At 50.9% G+C, this 25,174-nt stretch overlaps 1 protein-coding gene across 8 annotated transcripts in view; it reads left to right on the forward strand.

The window, feature by feature from the left end:
• The first annotated feature begins 1,386 nt into the window (after window positions 1-1,386).
• The window catches only part of DNMBP (dynamin binding protein), a 37,486-nt gene continuing 13,698 nt past the window's right edge, over window positions 1,387-25,174 (forward strand). For 2 of the 8 annotated variants that reach the window (XM_014250480.2, XM_088059547.1), the window contains exons 1-4: window positions 3,764-3,820; window positions 12,170-12,348; window positions 15,170-15,292; window positions 15,840-17,777. In XM_014250480.2, the coding sequence (XP_014105955.2) occupies window positions 12,204-12,348; window positions 15,170-15,292; window positions 15,840-17,777 (2,206 nt within the window). In that variant the 5' untranslated portion in view covers window positions 3,764-3,820; window positions 12,170-12,203. Of the gene's footprint in view, window positions 1,408-3,763; window positions 3,821-10,601; window positions 10,777-10,998; window positions 11,214-12,169; window positions 12,349-15,169; window positions 15,293-15,839; window positions 17,778-18,853; window positions 19,158-20,321; window positions 21,862-25,174 lie in introns of those variants that run through there. The other 6 variants (XM_088059546.1, XM_088059545.1, XM_005520850.3 and 3 more) reach the window with 6 other exon arrangements.

Consider the following 25,174-nt stretch of genomic DNA (forward strand, 5'->3'; position numbering starts at 1 on the left):
AATAATACATGCTGGAAAAAGCCAAGTATTGTCCTATCACCTTAAGTCTTCAGACCCAAAGGGGTCTGCTCTATCCAACCCAAAAAATTATTCTGAGCACAGAATAAGATCTGACAGCTGGTGATGAGTAGAAGTTCAAGCCAGGTTATTTGGATGTTCCTTTGAGACAAATACTCTGAATCTTGGTTCAGAATGCAATAGGGAAGTGTGGATGCTTGATGCCAGCAGTGTGCTGTGCAGGTACAGCATAAGCTGTGCAAATTGTAATTGGGTTAGGAGAGAAAGGATCCATAGTTCAGTGAGTCAGGCTACTACAGGCTGAGGCTTAAAATGCTGCTTAGGCTGTGTGGGCAAGTTTGGAGTGGAACAAGAGTGGAAACAAAGCTGGTTATTTCTATGGTAAAAATATCTTAAGCAGGCAAAACCTTTCTAGCATTCTTCATTGCAAATAACTGCAGAGGGGTAAACAGTACCGCCTATATGCCCCAATGATTTCTTTTTCCCTTGGGTGGCTGTCCTAATCTCTACCATACAGCCATCAGTTACACTGTTTCTCTCCCTGTCTAAAGCCTGTCAAAAAAGGGTCTCCTAAACATCCCTTTGCTTCTCCTCTTTTGCAAACATCTCGTAATTTCTTGTGAGCAACCTGTACCATCCTACTGCAGAAGCGATTTTCTGCACTTCGCTACTCACAATCATGTCCTCCTCTGTCTCTGCTACAAGATGCTGGTGGCATTTTCAGCATTAGCAGCACACACACGCTCTTGTAACTCTGGCTGCTAACAGAAGCTCTTTCTCTGTCATGCCTTTTCTTGTAAAGGCAGAGGAAGCTGTCCCTTGCAGGTTAATTATACAGGCTGTTGCAAAAAAGTGCCCAGAATGGTAATGCTCTAACAGTGGCCATGAGTGATTTTGGTCTGCAGAAACCAGTAGGACAGTAGGAGCTGGAGACACTGCCCAGTTCAGCAGTCACAGCCAAAGCTGAAATTTTTTATTTTTTTTTTTTTCTGAGCAGAAGGAAATGAAAAGGGATGGCAAGGCTGAGATCCTCCAACTTCTGTGTGGTTTAACATCTCTTCCACTGGCCAAGCCCAGCAGCATCACTGCAGATGCTGGACCCTCCTGTTGGAAGGCAGGTGTCAGTGCACGTTCACCCAAGACATTTCGTCGTGGACATGCAGGCAGGACGAGGGAGGGTACCCTGCATCCCCTGGCCTGGCCACATGCAGCACTTATAAGGGTCTGCTGTCACCAAGTGTCTGGCCCATGTGCAGGGAGATATTGCTGCTCCCAGCTACATCACTCCGCTGGCTGAGCTGACTGCTGACTGCTGACTTCTGAGGATCTGTCTGAAGCTGAGAGCAAGGAAAGAGCTCCCAGGGAGCAGACTTCAGCTGGCTAATTCAGGTGGGTGGTCTCTGGACCGGGTGATGCTGAGAGCTGCCCGTGCCACCTGCATCCCAGCAGTGTCACAGGTCGTCTTGCTGGGCCTGCTGGCTGCAGGGTGCTCTCAGGTTGCCCTCTTGTGGTCCTAGAAAATGTGGGATCGTCTCAATTCCACTTTCCAGGGCAGAGTCAGAGATTCCTTCCCTAGAACAGAACGGCCAGCCCAGGAGGCCACATCACTCACCCTCATAGGCTGCTGTGGAGTTGGCAGTGCAGCAGAAAATTTAGAGTCTCAGTCACAAGCGTTTTCCCCTACAACAGGGTTCCTGCAACATACAACCCTCTGGAGGTCTCCCTCTCTGGGCTGGGATTTATCCAGCTCATTTTCCTCCCAGCTCTGAATATTTTTGTGTTGAACAATTTGGTAAAGCTCCACTTGGCTGTGGCTGAGCTCTCCACGTGAAAGCATGGTTACAAAATGTTTCTGAAGCAGGATTTTTAAGCATATCCCTCAAAGGCTTGCCAAGAGCTTCTCCCCCAGTGTTGCAAGAAGTGTGGGCTAAAAAGGGCACAACCTTTGGATGTAACATCTGTTACAGGATAGGGCTTTCTTAGGCTTCTTCCTTAGGCTTCAGTCAAGGCAAAAACAGTTGACAGGTTTGTGTCATAAGACACAGCAAGCAGTCTATTCTCCCCATCTTCTCTGGACCACTCATGATTTTGTAGACCTCTTCCCAACCGTATGTCCTTCTTCTGAGCTGAAGAGTCCCAGCCTACAGTTTTTCACTGTACAGTCTGTTCCCATGTCTCTGAGTATCCTTACTGCCTGCCTCCAATCCTTCTCCCCTTCTCTATTACCCTTTCTGAGATGAAAGGACCAAAACTGTATGCAGACACTGGAAAAACATTTAAACAAAGTGAAGCCAGGCCAAGGAAAATGAACCCAAATTCTTATAAGCAAAACTGTGAGGATCTTGGGAGAACCAGGAGGGCAGATAGAACTCCGCATGCAATGCCTTCTCATTTCTGTATCTGGCATGGGGGAGGCAGAAAAGGGAAAATACAAATAAGTGAACTCAAAGAAGAATGAAGCATCTTGGATGGGGATGTCAGCAAAGGAGAGTTGGTCATGGCAGCCAGAAAGGCTGCAGGAGGGATTAGGATGATGAAAAGCACTCAAAACCTTCTTTGGCAAGCAAGAACAACAAATTTTGGGTCAGAGGACATCTAGAGCCCTGTGGCAGGGACTGCTGTCCATCCTTCAGCACCAGTAAACCATCTAAAAGCATCCACACCGGCAGAGAACAGAGCATGTGCTCAGCTTGAGGCCCCCAGCCCACGGCGTCGTGCCATGGCAGCAGTGTGGGTCCCCACCTCAGGAGAACAGACGGGAGTCAGTACCCAGCCTGTGCACCTACCAACACAACTCCGAGCGCGTTCTGCACACCCGCTCCTGGCTGGTGGCAAGTCAAGCTGAGATCTGTGTGGTTGCTATGGAGAAGTGTAGCTAAATGCACAAACAAGTGCCAAACAGTGGTAACTGCTCAGGGGGACTTAGAGACTCCGGACTTTGCAACGTGTTGCTGAGGGATGGTATCCCTTGAGGCATGGAAGCTTTTTTTAGCCTGCCAGGAAATCTAGCGCGGGACCTACTATACTTGGTACGCCAGATCCTCTGTGATGCACAAACTGGCCCTCTGTCATGGATTTCTTCTCGGGAGCTATTTGTTTTTCTCCATCTTTATGCTTTGGCATGATCTTACAATGTATCTAAGCAGCCAAGGAGGGTGCTAGCGGAAAAACTGAGACTGCACCAGATGGGCAGTGTAGACCCACTCGTCAGCTGCTGCCAAAGCCAAAAGCCGACAAGGCAGCGAGATTCCCACAAAGGCAGCAGCGGGGAAAGGGAGCCCCGGCAGTGTGTGCGAGGCGGCAGCGCTCTGTGGGGAAGCAGAAGAGGGTTGGCACGGGCAGCTGCCTGCCGTGCTCCGCGCCGGGCTCCCGGGTGCTCTGCCAGCAGCCTGGCCCGGTGCGTGGCGCACGAGTGCCGTGTCCGGCCCGGAGGCTGCGGGGGTGGCTGCGCCCCCCGTCCCGGCTCGGGCACTCGGCTGGGCGCCGTGTCCCGCGGCGGGCTGTCCCCCTGGGCCGCCGGGGAAAAAGCCTCGCAGCCTGGGCCCGCGCGGTGCTGCACGGGGCGAAGTCCCCACGTCTCCCCGGGCTCCCCAGGCTGCGGGCCAGCCCCGCGGAGCAGCTCCGCCTTCCCAGCGGCACCACGCCGGGCCGGGCCGGGCGGAGGCAGCCGGGCGGCGGGGCGGGCGCTGGGGGCCGGGCCGGCCGGGGCCCGGGCGGGACTGGGCGGCAGCGGGCGGGCGGAGGCGGGAGCGGGACCCCCAGGGCCGGAGCGGCCGCGGCGCCCGGAGCGGGCCGGGAGAAGGTAGGGACCCGCCGGAGAGGCTGGGGGGGGCTGGGCGCTCCCCGCTCGCCGCTGTCCGGCTTGGCCATGGCCCCGCCGGCCTCCTCCCGCCCGGCCCCCCCCCGCCCCTCGGGGCCCCGGCCTGCGCCTCCGCCGGGCCCCGGCGCGGCCCGGCCCCCGCCCCGCCGGCGCCTCCCGCACCGGGCCCCGCTCGCTGCGGGCACTGGGGCTGCCCTGTGCCGGGGGCTGCCCTGGGCCGCGCTGGCCGGCGGTGGGTGCCCCAGGCCGGGGTGCTGAGAGCTCGGGTGGGTGCGCTCTCCTCGTGGCAGCCGCGCCAGGGCAGCCTGTGGCCCTCCAGCCCTGCTGTGCCCCGTCCCACAGCACCCACGCTGCCCTGGGAGCACTTGGGGCACCTGGGCAGCGTGGAGCAGCTGTGTGGTACAGCGGGAGCTCCCCACATGGGACGCTGGGATTGTGGTCTCTTAAGCCGTGTCTGTTCGGGCAGTGGTAATCCGGGTGGTCACCACCAGGCAGGCAGGCAGGCAGGCAGGCAGCTGATAGTAGCTGGCATTGCCTGGGCAGCTTGTTGCTGGAAAGCACCTGGCCCTTTAGAAATTGTGTGGTCTTCCCACAGTGGTTTGGCACTGGGAGTCTGGAGTTGTTGTACCCGTGAGGGTGGCACAAGTCGTTCCACACAGAGAGCAGAAGTTCAAGGCTGCAGCAGTGCCTTTCCCGGGTGCTCCTCCAAGGCATTCACTCGGTTGAAGGCAGACTGAGAAACTTAAAAGAATTCCCTGTTTGTTTTCACTCTTGCAAACACAAATCCCTCTTGCAACAGTGGCAGTCTGGCCCCACTGCCTTATACTTATCAGAGATGAACGGGAGGTGTCTCCTCCAGTGGCCCTGCTAGGGGATGAAGGCTTGGGTCACCCTCAATATACTCTGAGAGGCAGCTGCTGCTATTGTGGTGTTCCTTTTGCTGACCCTAGGTGGTACCTCAGCTGATCGGGTCTTTGATGCAATTTGGCCTTTGGGTTCAAACATCTCTGCTGTTGTTCCTGCTCTTTGAAATTCTCTCTCCACTTCTGGCCTTTCATATCTTGTTCTCCTTGCCGTAGTACCTAGGAAGCCTCTAGTTGTGTCCATAAGCATTAGTGTCTGCTTTGAGGTTTGACATGATTCCATAACTTTCAGTTTCTTCTGAAAAGGCTTTCTTTCCCCTTGCCTCTGCCATTTTCTCCTTTGCTTCCAGTGAGATTTTATCTCTTCGTCTGGAAGAGTTCATAGATACAGAATTTGCAGTTTTGCAGATGCTTTGCCAAATACAGCCTCTACCATGCTACAAGACGTCACCATCATCCCCCTCATCTTGACTCACTGTGGCTGTGAGTCGTGCTGGGCAGTGTCTAAATGCGTCCTGCTTGTGTGTGAGGCCTCCATAGCGCTGAGTGCCCACGGCTCTGAGCTGGCCTCTGCTTTCTGTTCGTGAGATCCTCTGTTCTGTCAGGGCCAAAGGTTTCAGTTCTCTCTCCAGCTGCTCTGCCTAGAATTAGCAGTGACGTTAAAAACTAGTATGAACATACAACAGTTTTAAAGCACTGTTGATAGTGGGATGGGAGGAGCTGAGCAGTAGGGGCAGAGCAAAGGAGTGATTCTCAGAGCTTTACAGGGCACCACCTCTGCCAGCTGTCATGGGAACCATGGCTGTGTGACCCCCTTGGGGTTCTGAGTGCAGTTGAGGTGTCCCTGCAGTGGGTGACTTCAGACGGACTTTGTGACAGTGGTGATGTGAGCTTAGGTGGGACAGCCTGAATTGTGCTTACCTTAGCTCTTCACTGCCTTAACTGATAATTTCCCCTCAACCACCAGAAAAAGTATATTTCTAATCACATTGCTCAATCCCACTTCTGAACAACACAGCTTTTACTTTGTCTTATTTTTAGAACCGTTCTGTTGAGGGATAAAATTTATTGCTTCCTTCTCAGGAACACCTAGGGACTATGAAAGGAAGAGGTCCAGGTAGCAACAAAGACCCTGCTGGGGACTGAGGTTCTTTGGAGATAACGGGACAGAACAAGAATGGTGGCAAGCAAAGAACAGAGTTTCCAAGTCAAACTCAAATTATTTCCAGACTTCTGGACTTCCCACCCAGCAATTAAAGCATCATGATGGGCTTCTGTCCAAAAGTTAACTTGTAGAATATTGTTGAGGGTGCAAAATCAAGTGCTAGAGTGTTAAGGAATGTCCTTGTAGCCCCAGTTCAACTTGTTCTGGATATGTACTCAAGGTGTAATGACTAATTCTGTAATTGTGTGCTACTTACCACCTGTAGCCTAGCCACAGGTAGTAATTCAGCAATGGTGATTCTGCTCTTGGGGTTTTGTCTGTTCCTTATTCTAAGTTGTATCATTTTAGCCTGTCTGCAAAACTGGGAAGAGACACAGGCATGCACATAGTGGTGGAAGAAGACAGGACTTTGTAACACAGTCCATAAGGTGAATGCTGCAACAGTATACAGAATCTGAGAAACTCCTGTCTCCCAAGCTGGTGTTCTGGCCTTTGCATGCTTGGAACCCCACTGCCAGAGATTAAATATCCATCACGGTCACCTTGCTCAGATGTTGTGGCGAGGTGTTCTGCTTTGCATTAAAAATTGATGCTGTGCCCTAGTTTCCAGATGACTTTTGTTTGCTTGCCGTCTGGCTCAACATGAGCTCCTCTTGCTTCCTTGTCATGCCACTCTTAACCCACACAAGCACCACCAGCCTGCCCTCAGCCAGGTCCTGCAACAGAGCAGGTGAGAGCACTGACAGCCAGAGCCCAGCTGGAGAGAAGTAGTGGTTTGAATTACTTGTTACTTGGTACAAGGCAGAGCTCCTGTGCCACACAGGTGTGGTGGAAGGCCAGAACTTGCTTAAGCAGCCCTTTACTTGATAGTCCTGGTTCTTGAGGGGTCAGTGATCTAACCAAAAATGTATTCATATCAATGATTTTTGATATATCAGGTCACAGACAAAGCAAAAGAAACTATTTGATTTCAGAGTGAGAAGATTCCTCTTCCTTCTGGGAGCCATGTGGCGTTAGGAGGTGGAGTGCAGAAGAGCCCTCATGTTTCCCACTGTGTGAAGCTCAGCTGGGGGACTCTTTGGGATCTGCTGAGACAAGCAGCATGTCCTAACAAGAAGCTGCAGTGATCAGCATTTCCCTGGTGGGAGAAGGCTCCTCTCTTTAGTTGGGCGTTTGCCCTGCTCGCTGCATTGTCTATTCTTTTGGGATTCATAGGATCAGCTCAGCATTCGCTGGAGCTGCAGTCCCTGCATTGGTACTATCTCCAGCTGGGGCCTAGGCAGCCTGGCTCAACGGGGTATTGTTTATTCCACCCAGGAATGTGCAGGCGAGCAGGGACCTCGGGGAGCTTTACAGAGCAGCATGTTCTGCTCTGAGCAGGGAGAGGGAATGTGGGTGGCCACAGCTCTGAAGGCTGGTGGGAACAGTCAGGGCGTGCTGGTGTGCAGGTAATGTCCAATGCTGAAGTGTGAGTGAAGGCTGTGCAGATGCACTGGGGCATGGAGGAGGGAAGGAGGACTGTCCAGATTTGGAGAACACAGGGAGGAACAGAGGGAAAAGGTAGAAATGTCGTAGTATACAGTTAGTAAGCTTTTGTTTGACACAATGCATTGACACAATGGTGTGAGAAGCCAAGCATAACTGCTGGTTCCTCCCGCTGTGTGCTGGGTACTGATCCCGCAGCCTAGAGCACAGCAAGGGCTGTAGCAGATCTCTTGTCAAAGCCAGTCCCAGCAACTGGAGGGTGCACTGAGCTGAGGGGTATCTCTGTCACTGGGAGTGGATTGTGTTTTCAGTGAACAGACATTGAGCTGTAATGAGTGGAAGGAGGTATGAAAAGACCTAGGTGAAATGCAGGGTGTTTATCAATTTTTAAAAAGATTACTGACAGCATTTGTTTAATATTTTTAATATTAATTTCTCTAATAATTTTGTGACAAGCTTGTCTTTTGTATATATGGAGTATGACCATTTCTGGTCTGCTGCTCATGCAGGTTCTAAGATTTTATAGAGATTGAGACATCCACTGGACAAGAATCCACTTGTCCCTCTTGTGCAAATCCTGTGTGCCTGTGGAAGCCCACATGGCATATTTTGGTCTGTTTGGTGAAATGTTCATTTTTCAGTTACAGTGCAGTCATACCGTCCATAGTCAGTTCTAACAGTGCTGCTTCTTGACTGAGAAGCTGAAATGTATTATTTAGTGGAGAAGCAAGTAGCAAAAGCACCTGTTAAGTCTGGTTTCATTGCTGCTTAATTTGTGGCATCCATCCATTACTGTTTTTTATCTGATGGTCTGAGCAGTGCTTTGGGATAGGAGTGGATTAGCTGCCCTCAAACCCTTTGGGTCTCCCTTTTTACTGGGGCTGTTAATACTTCATGTAATCAGCCTAAATGGCCTCTTCACATTGCTGCCTTATCTCTTAAGTGCTTAAAATCCTTGCTTCAGCATCTTTAATAGTTCTACCTCCGTCTAAGTGATGGTACTTCTAGCAAGTGCCTGACAATTACATTTGATGCTGGTGAGTTATTTGTCATTTCTTACCCTGTGCAATTTCATCTGCAAAAAGAGAAGGGGTAGAAGTTGTCAGAGTCTGTGTGTAAATGTCTTTTCTTGGCTGCTGTGACTTGACCCAGTCTGTGCTGAAGATCTCAAAACAATATTGTAACAGAGTTAATAGCTATCATTTCATTCTGGTCCCTCCTTCCATCAGCCCATGCTGGACCAGACACGCACCAGAGCTAATAGCAAAATGGGATAAGCAGTCTTCCATGAAGGTAATGTTAGTGTGTGCTGAGCGTGCATGCATGCAGGCTGGGGGGAGTGATTAATGCCCTGGGAATCCGCTCTCTGCCTTGCTGCACAATGCTGTTGTGTCAGGCCCAGAGCTTGGCACCAGGAACACGTTACCTGGTTTGTGCAGGATCAGGCAGCGAGACAGAGCCTGTGTGTTCTCAGCAGGGCGAGTTCCTGCTGCACCACAGCTTCATACTTGCACAGTGAGGCTCTCTTTGGATGCAGGTCTGCTGCTGGGCGGGGGCAGGAGTCCTGCGATCCGCAGTCCTGACCTCTGCCAGCCTGAAAACCCAGAGTTTGCTCAGTTGTGGCAGAGCTCTCCCTCCTTCCCTCTGGCAGGCAAGGATCACCCATCCTTGAGGTGAGCAGTGCTTGGCCAGCTGTCAGGAGCTGTGACTCACAGGGGATCACAGGCGGAGCCCTGCTCTCCTGGCAATCTGCTTTTCCTACTGGAGCTTCTACATGAGCTGTTGCTGAATGTTTGTTTCCACCAGATCTAGGGTGGATATGGGAGAAGCTCGGGTCCACTATTAAGCCTGAAGAGTTGGACTCTGTAAGTTTCCAGTCTGGAATATGCTGGGAGGTTTCTTTCTGTAGGTGGGGGTTTGTAGAAAATGTTGGCAGGCAGCACTGCAGGGAGTAAGACAAGGCCAAGGTCCTGGAAAACATAATATTTTATGTTCAGTTCATGTCATGGAGCGAGCAGACTTCACAAGACTGATTCACTACTTGCAAGTATAGGGGCATGCTGTCTATACTCCAGTGGAGTCAGGGAGTGATCTTGCTCTTCTTGGTACTGCTGAGGGAACATGAGCCTGTTGGGATTCTTTTTTTGGCAGTTTCAGAAGTTGCTTCATGCTTTCTTACGAGCTGCCTCTCGGGGAATGCTTTGGACATGAATAGGTTAGTGATTTATTTTAACTGTAATTAATATATACATGTTGAAACTATTGCAGTCCTGCCTGTCCCTCCGTGTCTTCATCTCATTGGAAAATCTTGCACATTTTAATGATGAGTCCCCAGAGCTACAGGTGTATTAAAGGAAGTGAAACTCCAGTTCTCATGGGTGGGATCAGTGGCAGGGCTGTATTCTCAGCCCCACTGATCTTTTGCTATAGTAAAGCAAGGGTTTGGGTCTGCAGCACACGTACTGTAATCCTTGCATACCTCTGCCCGTTCTTACATTACACCTTTGACAGAAGACACACAAGAAATCTCACTGTACCATCACGTGCTCCTGGGGAAATTACAACCAAGGCTGCAATTAATGCCTGCAGTATGTTTTTCCCTATTTGTCCACTACTGCTGTGGAGTTTGTGGATTATTCAGAGTATGGCAAGGATTCCTAGGAGCCTGATCTCTCAGCTGGCAGCCTGTCTGGGGGCTGGAGGGCAGCCTAGGTGCCTGCAAGGGGCTGCTGCTGCTGCGCCTGCTGCTGCTGCTCCTTTCCCATGAGAACATGCAGCAGCATGCCCCAGCCACCCCACCTCAAACAGCACAAGGATCCTTACTTGTCTTTAGTATTTTCAAGCTAATTGATGGCTCTTCTGTCTTTTTCCCTGCTACACATGGTCATGTTTTTAATACTGTTACTCCTTCTGCCTCAGTAGGTTTCTGCTATCCTGAACTGCAGCTCTTTGTGCTCCTGATTCACTCCAGTCCATTCATCTCTTTTTGGTGGCAGAGTGCTGTCTGCTGCTGGATATTGGGCTCTTTGTTTGTACAGCCAGCACAAAGCTGGTGACAAAGGGACAGCCTGTGTCCCAAGGAGCCCACGTGCTATGGGGAAGGCAGTGGAGAGCAATAGGAGTGACGGACAGACAGGATGGCAGAGGTGAGGGTGGCCAGGGGCACAGCATGCTGGCTGCAGCAGAGGAATGGCTGGGGGCGGGGAGAGACGTGATGAGGAAGCTGTTCCTGCTGAGTACAAACCCGCTTTGTTCCCAGGAGGTGAGTCGGACTGGATAAACAGAATGGTCCCGTCAGCAGAAAGCCTTTCCCTGGCTGCATCCCCCACTGGCACTCTCACTGGAAGTTGGCTGCACCTCGTTAGCAGGGACTTATTTCTCCTCCCCGTGTTAGCTTCCCCTCTTCCTGACTCTCCGGGGCTCAGGTGGGCTGTGTGTGGCTGTGCGGAGAAAGGGTGCCCTTGGGAGGGCCGTGTGTGTGTGTTTTGTTGTGTTGTCACCGCGCTCTTTCTGCCCTTAGCTGGGCAGGGGGTTTGACAGTCCGTGCTGAGATGGGATGGGTGTCACCGGCTGGGCGGCGCTTGGAGCGGGGCTGCTCACTGCGCTTGGAGCCGCTCTGGGAAGGGAGGAGAACGGGTCCCATGGCAGGGAAGTCGTGTCCAAACGGACAGAGCAGGGGCTCTACTGTGATGTGGGAGGAAAGTAGCCTGTGCCGAGGGACTGGTGGGGAGGACACCGATGTCCCAGCACTGCAGAGTGCAGGGCTCTGAAAGCGGCGCGGAGAGGTGTTGGCAGTGCTGTTCTGTGCCTGTAGTTGCAGTGGGTCGGGAAGTGAAAGCAAACTCCCTGGTCTGAGGAGAAGGTGAGGAATAATCTTAAAGTTTCTGGTTGCTTTTGAAGGATGAATCTTCTTGTTCCCATCCTGAGGAATTTGGGAGGAGGCAAAGGAGAAGCTTAAGCTGCAGGACTGCTGATGCCTTGGTGCACTGTATTTCCTTGATAGTAAGGCTGAAAAGCAGAAATTATACAGGAGAATGTCCTCAACAGCCACTTCCAGAGGAAGGGGGAATCCGGGTCATAGCCCTTGACGAGGAGGTCTTTGCTTGCTTTTAAGTCTTCTGCCAGGAGGAATTTCAGCCTTGGCTCCCAGACCCTTCGACAGGGTCTGCACCTTCATCTCAGTCTGACTTCTGCCAAGAACTATGGTTCATCCCAGGGGATATCTGAGCCAGATACCTAGAAGGCAGAAAGGATATTTCCAGTCAGGTCTGAGAATGAGGATAGTGGCATGAGCTTGCCTGAGTGGACTTTGTGCCTCTTCCCTTGCTGGGCCAGAGCTGTGATGCTGGTTCCTGTTGCCCTGAGTGGTGCATGGGGAGGGGGATTCCTGTGCCCATCCTGTCAGAGAATGCGATGTGGGATGTGCAAGTGGTGGGTAGTGCTGGCTGCCCACCAGACCCTGTCAGGTCTGAGCCCTGCCCCACATGTCAGGGAAATGCTGAGCTTCCTCCCCTCCTCTTGCTTCCTTCCTGACTGGAATTCACTTCCAAATTTCTTGCTGCTTGTCCCCCGCCTCTTGCAACATAAACACATGATCCTACAGAGATAGCCAGAGGGGCAGGACAGGGCAGGTTAGACCATGGGGGCTGCACTGCTGCAGCCCCTTGGCTCCTGCAGCACGTGGCGAGGGGTTTGCAGGGAGCTCAGGACAGAGTCTCCCCACATCTGCCTCTGTGCTCAGGAAGGGTTTTACTTCCTGAGCCTATGTGTTATAATTTCAGGTGTTTCTGGGTGCTGACAAACTTCTCACTGTTTCAGCCTTAGGCACTGACCTGCCTTCAGACGCTGCGCAATGGAGGCTGGCTCCGTGGTGCGGGCTGTCTTTGATTTCTGTCCCAGCGTCTCTGAAGAGCTGCCCCTCTTTGTGGGAGATGTTATCGAGGTGTTGGCTGTGGTGGATGAGTTCTGGCTCTTCGGCAAGAAGGAAGGTGTCACAGGTAAGAGCTGGAAATGCCTGCACCTGGGTCCATAGAAGTGCCAGCTAGATGTCCACTCCATGAGCACATCTTCCCTTGGTGGGGAAGGACCTGCTTTGATCTACTGAATCTTTCATGGGACTTTGTCACCAAGATCAAGTTGCCACTGATCTCCTGCCAGCTTTGTGTCAACTATTCAGACAGGTTGTGTGATGTTTTTTGAGAGATGTTAGTGGAGAGTCAGTTCTCAAGATAGGAGCTTCACAATACTGGTTGTCCCAGTCTCTGTGGAGAGACTGCCCATTTCCTGGCTAATTTATGTGCTGACCTGCTGTGGCAATGGAAGGGGAGAAAGGAAACAGATGCACTGAGAGTGGAAATGCATCCACTCTGGAAACCAGTCCAAGTGACCTTTTCAGTGGAGATAGAACAACAGCGACCATGTGTTCCCCCCCAAGCCCTCTGACTCAGCCCCACTTCCTCCCTTCTGCTTCAAAGCATCTTCCTGCACAAATTGTCGTCAATATCTAGGTGCCTGAAATGGTGTGCAAGTCTCTTAAACTTTTAGTAGGCTGTGAGAAATCTCTGAAGCAGAAGAATGCTCTTAATGAAACACTAAGAGTCTCATAGTCTTTATTTAGGCAGCTCTTTCTCATCTTAATCCTGATGTTAAGAAGATGTGTGAGCTCTTGGGGAGATGAAAGCCAGGCCACTTCAAAGCATAAGCATGCCTCTGTCTTCAGCGTGAGGGTGGGACTGATTACATCCCTGGCTGTAGAGATGGGGCTGCTATTGTAGTAGCAGCCTGGTTTCTCCTGACAGCCACTGTCTGAAGCAAAGGTGGACAGGAGCACTTCCCTCCTGTGCTCCATGTGACTGATAAATGGCATTGAATGAGCATGTGCCTGATCCTGTTGCTGAAGTCACTGGGCAAGGATTATGTGTGCAGTTTTCAACAGAGTTTTGTCTCCCAGCATAACTGGTGAGGTTGTTCAATAGAAGATGAGGCTATTAAGGAATAACAAACAGATGTGTGTCGTAGCTCAAAGATAAACATGCTGAAGTCAAACTGAATGTTTTTTATGACCTTTAGCTCAAAACCCAATTGCATTCCTGCTTTCCCTTGGAACAGCTGTTGGAGTTTTCTGCCCAGCTTTCTAAGTTAAAGTTACAGGGAATTGAAAAAGTGCTTTAGAATAGAAGCTGTGGAGGTATTGCAGCCTAGTACTCATTACTCTGTGGAATAATTACTGTAATTCCTTTCTTACAGCATTATGTTGTTTCCATCTACAGAGCAGGAAACTAAGATAAGGAAAAAGAGAGTTGGTCAAAACTGTGAACGAAGCAGCAGAGTATAGCAAATGCCAAATTGCCTAAACACAGTACAAAGCTCTGGGTGTCTAGAATATAGTGCTTCCAGGTTTTATTAGAAAATATTTGGTCACCCAGAGGCAATGCTAGATGTGGTACTAGCCCTTACTTCATCATATCCCCTTGCCTCCAATTATATAAGACATTTTTAATGGCCTTTGCAGCGGGCTCTGCCATGTCACGTGCTCTAGGACTGAAATTAGTATGTGATGGTGTCTTAGTTTAGGGCAAATTAGGAAGGAAAACTCCAAATGGGGATTTCCCCAGGGAAATGCCCCTCCCCACTAACTAGTCCGGGAAAAGAAAAAAAATTCCTTAGAGAGAAGTGGAAAAAGCTGTTTATTTAACAGAAATTGAGTAATATTAAATAATAAAACCTCTTGCTGTTCAATGGGATGGCAAATCTAGGAGGAAAAAAAGTCCTTTTCATGTGGTGTAGCTCGGCTCGCTCAGGTTCTTATCAGTCCCTCCGGCGCTGGAAAATGCCGAGGCCCAGGCCCCGGTGGGCCACAGGCGTGAGCTCCCGGGGTTTGGCTGGGTGTTCAGTCCAGAGCAGACTTGCACAGATCCAAGAAAATTGGGAAAAAAACAAACAAAGGTCCAGGGAACTCCTCTGCCTCAGCTAGCTAGAACTAACTAAAAGCCAGAGAGAAGCTCTGTCCCGCTGTCTGTCCGTGCTGCAGACACCACAGTCCAGGAGCGGGATGTGTGGGAGTGATGTTTTTCCTTAACACAAACTGCGCGCTTCTTCTTCCCCCTCTCTTGCTCTCAAAGCCAGTCTTAAAGGTGCAGAACTTAATATATAATATAAACCAGACGATTGGGGATACCAGTATCATAAAGTCACCCCAGGACAGATGGGTATCATGTGGTGGCCAACCAATGTGGCATGGTGAAACAGGTACACAGAATGACAAAGTGGGGGAGATCCCTGGAGTCCCAGCATGTGAAGCTGTGACAGAGCCTGTGACTCACAGGTGTGGCCATCCTGAGTAGGCAGCCTGAATTCTGTGCTGAGACTGCACAGAGGCCAAGCCCTGTGGAGAAGGGAGCACCAGGTAACAATGCCCAGTCAGAAGACACTGGTCTTGTGATCCAGCACTACTGGATCTCTTAATCCTCACCATAGGTCTGAGTTGAGAAGGAGGCAGTAAGGGCAGAGAAAACCTAGTATGTTTGTTCCTGGAAGCTCCGTGCTGATGGCACAGTCCCAGTAATGCTCACAGCCTGTGGTTGCCTGGAGTGAGCCAAGGGCTCAAAGCTTTTTGTTCTCTGTTAGCTCTGAAGTACTTAATACCCCAGGAATTCCTGACTCGCAAACTCGTTCTTCTTCCACCAGGCTATTGAGGCACGCAGGGTAACTGGGTATTTTCCTTTAGCAAGAAATGAATAGATTCCAAAATCTGGAAGGAGGGTGGAGATGGTGGTGCGTCTCAGGCAAGACATTGCTGACAACTCGTTCTCCTTTTAGGGCAGTTTCCTAGCAGCTTTGTTGAACCTGTGGATATTCCCCCTTTGAAGCAGGGAGAAAAACTGTTTGTTTGTACCAGTGACTTCACATCTCAAGAGCCAGGGAGCTTGTCATTGCAGAGAGGTAATCTCCATTCCCTTCCTTTGCTTTGCACCTCAAAAGCCTCACCTGTCCTTCCGGATGGATGAACCTAGTCACAGCATCCTGCTTAGAGTGACAGAAGAAAGAGGTGAATTTCCTAATACCTCATGACGTGGGTCATGTCAAATCCACCATGGTCCTCTGGGTTTCTGCCACTTTGATACCAGTTTCTCATTATCTGTCATTACTCATGAAACTCCAAAAATTGGCATCACATTTGATCATAGTAAATTTACAACTGCCTTTTAATTGACCCCTAATCTCCAAGTCTTAGATTTGCATTTGGGGGAGAATGAAAGCTTTGATGCACCTGTACAGAATTGCAGCCAAGCTGTGTATCTTAGATATACAAGAGGCTGCCTTCATGCCTTAACCCCATCCTGTGCTTGTATGCATCCCCAGCATGCACTGTGCTCTGACAGAGTACCAGTCCTCACCCACAGCCAGGAGAGAACACAGGGAGGCAGGAATAAGAGGTGGGAAGCAATATTGAGAGCAGTTTTGAACTGGTGTGTCTCATTCTCTACAGGAGACTTGGTGATCCTGGGGGGATCCTTGGCCTCCAGCTGGCTCCAGGGCCGAAGCAGCTGGGGTTCCAAGGGCTTTTTCCCCTCATCATGTGTGAGGGAGCTGTGCCTTTCAGTTCGGAGACGTCAGCTGTCACAGAGCACTCTCCTGGAGGTGCCAGCCTACTCACTGGGCCAAGCCCGGGCCCTGATGGACCTGTCTGCTCAGCTGGAGGAGGAACTGGACTTCAGGGAAGGGGATGTGATCAACATTGTTGGTGTCCCAGAACCTGGCTGGTTTGAGGGTGAGCTCAGAGGCTGCAGGGGCATCTTCCCAGAGGGTTTTGTGGAACTGCTTACTCCTCTGCGAGCACCAGGAGTCTCAGTGGATCCAGAGCCCACAGGGACTTGTGACACCAATGGGACAGTAGAGGTGCCCCCCAAAGATGACAAGGAGCCAGGGAGTACTTATGGTGTTGCCCTCTATCAGTTCCAAGCCCTGGAGTCCAAGGAACTCGATTTTGATGTGGGTGACAGGATTCGGATTGTAGGCATTCTGGAGGATGGTTGGCTGGAGGGGGAGCTGAGGGGAAAACGTGGCATCTTTCCACACAGATTTGTGAGGCTGGAAGCCTCTGAGGCTTGCAGGGAAAAGGTGAGTGCTGGGGATCTGCAAGGTGGAGACAGTTGTGGATTGGCCATCCATCAAGATCCAGAAAGCACTTGCTCTGAAACTCCTTCTTTGCCAGGGAAAGATAGCAGGGAAAAGGAGGACGTCTTGGCTGCATACCCTGAGTCTGCCACCATTTTGTCTCACAAGGCAGGGAGGACACAGGGTCCTCTTGGCACTGGCTTGAGACAGCACCAGGCCTCTCCCAGCACAGGACACCAAGAGCCACATTCCAAAGGCATGGTGGGCTCAGTCCCCTCTAACCACGCAAAGACAGTCAATGGTGTTCTCCCCTCTGCTCAGCTGCCTCCCCCACAGGGCAACAGGCCTGGCCAGGCAGGTGAGCTGGAGCCTGCAGGGACCATTTCAGCCACCCAAGGAAACTCAGAAACTCAACCCCGCCCTAAGCATGATGGAGACAGCCCCACTGTGCCCTTGCAGGCTCCCCACTTCCCCCAAGATCCTGGCCGGTGTCAGGCAATTTCATCTCCTAATAGCTGGGCAGCATCCCAGCCCCAGGAGAGCCAAAGCAGGACCCAGGACCTAGACAATTGGATGGACAGTAAACTGGAGAAATCCAAGCTCTGTTCCAGTTTAGGAACTGCCCAGGTGAACCTGGACACACGGGCTGGGAGCTGGGGGGATTGCACTACAGCAGTGCAGGGGGACAGCTGCATGGACCTGGACTCCAAACTGACGGAGCAGCTGGCCCAGTTTGAGAAGAGTCTGTCAAGTACTGGTGCGGACCAGGACAAGGTCTCCCGTCACTTCTCTATCTTGGACTACAGCTCTGAGAAGGACATTGTCCGGGGGTCTCCTGAATCAGTGTCCCACTCCAGGCAGGCAGAGAGGAGAAGGGCCCTGAGGCCACCCCCTCCTCGGCCCAGCAGTCTCGCGACAGCCGCTGTGCACATGCAGGGTGGCCAAGTGTCCAAAGGCGGGTCTCTGGCCTTCTCAGTCAAACCCTCCCGGCCTGCGCCCCGGCCTCCATCCAGCAACCAGAGGAAAAATGTGGCCCCTGCACAGCTTCAACCCAGCACCCCAGAGCAGCGGGTGGAGGAGGGACGTGAAGACTTGACACAGGCAGGATCAGCCTCCTCCAGCTCCATCCTGCTGACTAGAATTGGAGAGGTGGAGCAAGATCTGGAGGCGTACAGCAAGACCCGTGCCGAGCTAAGCCTGATGCTGGAGGAGCAGCAGGATGAGCTGGTGAGAGCAGAGACCATGGAAAACCTTGATTTCTGTGACTCCAACATTGAGAGCCTCAGCATGGAGCTGCAGGAGTTGAGAGGTGAGTCTACAACAGCATGGGATGGGGAATGCTTCAGGAGCACAGGTGCCTCTGCTGTTTTACACTGTTGAAGGCAGTCTTTTATACCCTTTAATTCTTGATTTTGATAATTTCATAAGCACTGTTGCAGTACAAATCATCATAACTTTGCCTTGACAATTACAGTGTCTTTCTCTGGATATCCCTTTGTCTCGTCTTCCCCACCCCCTTTTCCTTCCAACTCTCCAGTCTCCTCTTCCAGCCCCTCCATACATCCAGAGCCTTCATCTCATCCACTCCCAGTATGTCCATGATGGAAAGCAAAACCACTGCTGCTGCAGTTCCAACCTCACTACCTCATCCCCTCTTATCTGTAGGGGAGTGCGTAGCAACTTCAGGGTGGCTTTGCTGGAGGTCCTGCAGTTGAGATTTGAGTTGATGTCTGTGCTGTGACTGCCCTCAGCCTGTCAGGGCACTGGGTTTCCTGTGGTTTCTGCTCTCATGCTGATACAGACCTGTGGGGATTTGTTGTAAATATGAGAAGGGGTGCTCAGAAGGGGACTGAACCTGACCTGGGAGTGGGATGGATTAGTGGGCCTAAAAGTAAAGCCTGTCCCTGTGCTCCTGCCATCCATGGAGTCCAGGACAAGAAAATAGCACTGTTCTATTGGTAACAGCAACAAAGAGCTTACAACTGTGGCATATCTGTAGCTGAAAATGTGACTTTTGGTCTTGCACCCCAGAAAAAATTACTCAGGAAAGAGGAATTTCCCATGAATATATCAGCACATTTGGTCTCTGAAATCTGAAGAGGCCATGTAAAGATCAGTGCTGTTAATTATGTTACACTTAATATTACAATAGACAAATGAAAAGATGGGATCACATACATGTTCTCCCACAGTCCCTTCCCAGGCTTCTCCCAAGAGCTCTGACACTGCAGTTCTGTTGCTGAAACCCACGACGTGCAGGAAATGTGGGCACTGCATGGGGGAGATGGAGTGAAATGCCAACTCCTGCCTGGGAGTTACTCACTCTGACTTCATTGCCTCCATCCTCCCACTGCTTAATCAGCGCTGGGGAGCCCCAGCACTTGGCTGCACGATTGTGTTGGAGGCAGAGCACATGAGAATGAAGGCTGATATGGGTACACCAGGAAAACAGGGTGACAAACAGCCTCCACGTCAGTGGTGTGCAGAAGGGAAGCTTGGAAGGAGGCCTAGAGGATTTGAAGTTAGATGAAATAACTTGAAGGTAGGAAGAGGAAAATCTAGGCTGAATCTTAAAGGAAATTGTCTGATGAGATGGATCTTGCTGGGATATGTCTCCTACTGTCCCAGTGCTTCCTGGCAGAGAACTGATCCTGTGGAATCTGTTGGTTCTTGGAACTGGAAGTTTTAGGTAAGAACAAATGCACTATCCTGAGGCATCCTCAAGCTAGTATCTTTTCAAGTAGTCCTAGGGGATTTTTCTCCAGTTCAAGAGACTTCTAGCCCTCTGATAAAGGTGTGTCCTACCCAAGCTGTGTCACATCACTTCTGACACATCTGAGTGTGGCCAAGAGAGCATGTCTTGCTAGCCCAGCTCTAGTAGAGCAGGCAGAACAGTAACTTGGTGTTGCATCAGCTCAGCAAAATGTGTTTGTGCTTGGCTTCTGCCTTACCATTGTTAGGGGAACATGAAGACATTGGAGGCAAAAAAGCTCTCACTAAGCTTTGACCAGCAACGAGAGCAGAGCAGGCATAGTCTTACAGGGGGAGTAGTTCATAGTGTGGAATCCAACTCCTCAATGTATCTTTTGGGAAGCCAAAGGAAAAGTAGAAAATACGTCATTTTCTACAGTAGATGTTTAAAATCATCAGGTTGCTTTTTTGGTGTGTCTTGTGAACACATGGGGGTTTCACTGATCACCAGGCTAGGGCAGGATTAGCGCTTGCCCTCCTGCCGTTGGAGAATCCATTGGTTTTATTTTTGTCTTCTACCAGCTGAGAGCATGGGCTCTGTGTTCCTAACAAGTGTTGCAAGAACCTGAGACATGGATGACATCCACAGGCTCATGCTCTCTGTCAAAGGCATGTTGTTGGTTTTCTCTTGGTTTCTTATAGGAGTTCTGTGTTTGGCATGGAAATTAGGAATATGTTGTGGCCTGTGGTAAGTGGCATTACTGGAGTGTGTATTTCTGTAGCCTTCTGGAAACTTAATTTGTGTGTTGGCCCCAGAGTCCATGACCCAGGTAATCCCTTCAAGGCTGCTCCTGTCAGCGAGTAGACCAGCTGTTCCCCCTGGAGCAGGGAGCCGTGCAGCTGTGACTGTAGTGTAGGCACTGCTCTGTCTCACAGGGAGCAGCTTCTCTCCTGATCTTCGTGTGACTGTGGGTGGGGGCTGGGAAGAGGATGGGCTGAGCACCAGGGTTGAGCCGGGGCAGCCTGAAGGCCTCAGTTGGCCCCAGGGAGGTGTGGAGCAGAGCCCGACCTCTTCTAGGCTACATTGTTCGCTCTGTGCCATCAGGGGCGGGAAGCAGAAGATGGGGTAGAAGATCTGGTATCCCTCATCTGCTTTGTGGCTTCCTGCGGTCTCACATATGCTCTGTTTCCCTTCCCTGAGGACACTGGTCTCGGGGCAGGGCCTCTGCGTGCTCCAGTGCCCTCCTCCCTGCCTCAGAGCTGCCTGCGGAGAGGTTTTGGCAAAGCCGTGGAGCCGGTTTGGGCAGTGAAAGCCTGCCCAGCCTGGCTCCCCTCCTCGCCTCGCTCGGAGCTGGTTACTGATTACTTTGGGCAGCAGGTGGAGGAGGCCAGCGCCGCCAGCGATTGGGCCCGTGCCTTTGCTGGCTAGTTTCAGGAAGCAGCACCTGCGTTTCACTTGGGACGGGAGTGCTGGGTCAGAGTGGAGAAGCGGCGTCAGCCTGGGGTTGGGCTCAGGGAGCAGAGAGTGAGGGGAGTCGGCCCCTGCGCCACACCCCACGGGACTATGCGCACCTGTCCTTAGAGGAAACACTGCATGGAGAATCCGAGACGGGAACCGCGGCTCCTCAGCTGGGAATATGAGGACTGTTGTGCTGCACGGAGAGAGGACGTGGCTGGCTGCAACGACAGACACGGGGCGACAAGAAAGCGGTACCCGGGCAGCCGAGGAGCAGACGGTGGCTGGGACAGTTCCAGGAGACAGGAGGACATCTCTGTGGACCAACAGAGCAGGAATGGAGACTGTGGAGGTTTTTGGAGGGGAGAGATGCAGTACATGGACTGCAGGAGAGCAGACAATGTTTGGAAAGGCAAAAGACAGGATATAGAGGACAGAAACTACAGGGTTTATGAGAGGGAGGGTGTTCAATACAGAAACTGCAGTTCTGAGATAGGAGGAGGGCGGGACAGAGAGGACAGAGTACCTGGGCAGTACAGAGGGAGAGGAAGGCAGTATGGTGAGGATAGAGGCCTTGGAGACTGTAGGGAGGGGGGAAGGTGGTATCAGGACTACAGAGATCCTAGAGACTATAGTGAGGATGGAAGGCATTATAGGAAAAAGGAACTGTGGCACAGGCAAGAGAGGTACTCTGGGGAGTATAGGGAGAGGAGAAGGCAGTATAGAGAGGATGGAGGCAGTCAAGTATATAGGGAAGGGGAAAAGTGGTATAGAGATGATGGAGGCCCTAGGGCATATACAGAGCAGGAAAGGCCACGTGTAGGTATGAGGGACCAAGGAGACGAAGAAGACGTTGAACGGCACAAGACACCCAAAGGCCATGTCATGGACCATAGCAGTCCAGACAGAGGTTGTGAAGTTCCTGCATTTGCAGTCAGGTCCTTGGGAGATGGTAGCATGAATCTGGGGTCAGGTACCTGCTACACACAGTTCAAGACATGTGTCCTTGACTCTGACGGCTGTGGGGAGCTGGAAGAAGAAGCTGGGATGGCAGCCGAGAGCAGCAGTGGAGCAGAGCACTCGAGGGTACGCAGAGGCCGGCCAGACTGGAGCCAGGTCTGGGAGCAGGAGGCTGAGGAAGCAAACAGGGTGGGCTCGGTGCTGCAGCGAAACAGCTTCTACAGACGGACCGCTCCCAGCGCCCTGCGGCACTCAGAGTTTGTGCAGACCAGGAAGAAAAAGCAAGGTACACAGGGAAATGGTGGGCAGTTCTCTAGGGTGTGCCTTCACTCTGCCCTGGCACCAGGGCAGCACTGGGAGTCTGCACGTGGGTGGCCAGTACAGACAGGCTGTCACAGGACGGCTCTTCCCTGGGACTTACTGAAATGAACATCATGGTCAGCCCCCCTCCTGCAACCTCTGTAGGGGATTTTGTGGAGGCCCACGTGGGAGGGACGTATAGGTGGCACAGACCCAAGGCTGTTCTTTCTATTGCTCCTGCATGTTTTGGGTACACCCTAAAACTTGTGGCCCTGGTTTGTCTGCTCTCTCAGGGCCCTAAGGAGGTTCTTCATGAGGGAAAGGGTGAAATGCTGGGGTTATTCCCACTGCCTGTTTATAGCCCATCATGAATAGATTCTGTGTGTGGGAACCAATTCCTGACCCTGAGCATGAGTATGGCAGCTGTTCAAAGGCAGCACAAAGCAGGAAATAGAAGAAGCTGTTGTAGCACTCAGACATATGCAGAGCAAGTACTCTGAGTTGTATAATTCACCTGGGCAGGACACTCAGGTACCTGCATGCTGGGGGGCTGTCACCAATGGGAATCTCTTGCATTGTCACCCCACAGTACTGCACTGGTCCCTTGCCTGTGCTACAACAGTTGCATGCCCTGTGTCCCAGGTCCCCAGGCCATCCCCGGGTCTCCAGTCCCATCAAATAGCACCCTGGAGCTGGAGAATTAGCAAAGTGAAAGGCTTAGGACTGTCTTGGCATGGGTGAAATCATTCCGTTGACACTGTGGCTGTGTCAGAGTCAGCTGCAGACAGATTTGTGCAGCTGGGCTTGTTGCAAGAATATTGGTGGGGGGAGGGGAAGTGACAGCAAGGTGCTGGGGTCTGGGCAGAGGGACAGAAGGAGCCCTTCTTGATGGACGGCCCTCCGTGTGTCTTAAAACCTATTTGTTCCTGTGCCCTTTCTGCCAGCATCTGTCTCATGTAGCTGTGTGTGTGTGAACTCTCCATGAAGTGGGATTGGAATGGAGAGGAAAGCTGTGCAACAGCCAAAGTGATGGCAAAGCTGGAGGCAGTGACTACTTTTGCCTTAGCATGAAATCTGTCCTCTGGAGATATTTGATTAAGCAGGCTCCGATGGCTGCATTTCTGCACTCTCACGCCATCCTCTAAGGGTGGGACTTTGCTCAGTTCTGTCCCCAGGGTGAGGAAAGGGAGAGGTTTTGCAGTGCTAAGACGTCCAAAGGGCAGCAGGGAGCCAGGAGGAAGCCAGGAACAGAGTGGGATGGGAAATGGTCCACAAAGCCTTAGGAGGCTGGAGCAGTGCTGGCTTCCCCAGCTTTTACAAGAGCTGAAGGAGCAGACTGATGCCAAGTGAAGGCCTATGCTCTTCAGAGTTACGGGATCCTTCCCCGCTGTGGCATGCCCATCAGGGGCATGGGAGTAGCTATGAGAAAGGCAGGGCGGGATGCCCTCATCATCAGCACCAGTGTCTCACAGCAGAACAGGAGAGATGAAAGCTCCAGGTATTTCAAACACTGTCAGTCTATCCTGTGGCCTCTTTCTGCCTGCAGTTGTCTGTTACTTTCCTCCTCTTGCCCTGCTGGGGCACAGTGCTGGACCAGCCATAGCCCTCCTTGTCATGTAATGCTTCACTGCTGTAGCTGCCTCAATGTAAGATCCCACCAGCACCTCCCTAAAAGAGCTCTCATTGTGCTTGGCAGCAGACTCCCTCCTATGCAGCTGGCAGGAAAAAGTCAGCTCTGGTTCTCCCTCAGTGTGTGCTCCAGGCATCTTTTCTAATGCTGTTTACTTCTCTAACAGGTTCTTTCTCCATCTACTGAGTAACAGAATTAGGGACTTGAAAGCCCCAGTAGAGATCATAGAATCATAGAATGGGTTGGGTTGGGTTGGGAGAGAACTAGAGGGACACCTAGTTCCAATGTCCCTGCCATGGGCAGGGATACCACACACTAGATCAGGTTGCCCAGGGCCCCATCCAGCCTGCCTTGAGTACTTCCAAGCCAGTAAAGATGATCTTTTCTGTTAGGAGGGTTATCACACTTCTTACAGATTTCTGTACAGTGTAACTGGGTGACAGGTACTTGCTTAGAGCACCCCTTCTGGGGTAAGACTCAGATATGACTGCCTGACACATCAACAGGAGAACCCCCCTGTTGTAGTTTTGCTGCTTAGTCAACATCATTCTTAAAGGTTTTGCATGCTAATGTGTTGCATTTCAGCTCTGAACCCCGACCTTTTTCTCTAAATTAGAGCTTTTTAGTTGATGGATATTCTTCTCTGGCAGGTACTGTAATTAAGTAATTTTTCAGTCTTCAATCCTTTGTAGTGAATGGAGTCTTAAAATACCCATGTCAGAGACTCACAGGAAGACCTTAAAGTGTTTATTCTTTCTGATGCTCACTCATTTTTCACTTTTAAAAACAGTGGACTTTAGAGCTGGATGAGGCATTCTGGGTGGGTGTCAGCACTAGTTTACCTGGCTATGCTCCTGTGCCCTCATCCAAAACCTCAGTGATTCTCTGCAATATTCAGGGAACTCCTGTTGAATTTTGTCTGTTCAAGCCAAAAAATTACTGCCCAGAATACAGTCCTGCATGTGGCTGCATTTCTAGTTCCCGTTAATACATTAATGCATTTGTATGCATTAAACGTGCTTGGTTTTAATAATTCAATCTTATTCAGGGTACCTTGGATCACTCAGTGACTCATATGCCTCATCTTTATTTGTGATCCTGTTGAATTGATCTTCATTTCTCTACATGACAGCAGTGATTTCCCTATTACTTTATTATGTGGGATTAACTAAATACAGTCTCTGGAGAAACTGTTTAGAAATGCCTTCTTTTCTGGATAGTCTCCACTCAACTGGCAGTGGATTTTCAAGGTCTTGGTTTTTTGTTGTTGTTTGTTTTGGTTTTTTTTAGAAAGAAATAAGCATAAAATGTATTATATAATTCTACCTTTTTGCTAGGTTTGCCAAAAATTGTACTTTCTCTGCCTGCTTGTGGGATTGTGTCATTGTAGGGTGTCCTTTGTCCTGGATGGAAATAAAGGTCCATTATAAAGTAGCATTTTATTTCCTTATTTAAAAGATGAAAACTGAATTCTACCATCCATGGATTTTTCTTGATGTCTTTCTTTTCTCATTTTTCTGTGCTTCAGAGTTCCTGGTGTGTCTATTATCTATTATATGGCTTTCTGTGTTCATTTATATATGTATATTTGCTGTCTTTATTGAAGCACAGATGCAGGATAGATTTTTCATCAGTACTGTTCTCTTTATGTTTTTTGGATTGTCTGTTT

This window comes from Pseudopodoces humilis, chromosome 9 (assembly GCF_049639895.1).
Source record: "Pseudopodoces humilis isolate 2021_Gansu_Grassland_sample_001 chromosome 9, ASM4963989v1, whole genome shotgun sequence".
Lineage (NCBI taxonomy): Eukaryota > Metazoa > Chordata > Aves > Passeriformes > Paridae > Pseudopodoces > Pseudopodoces humilis.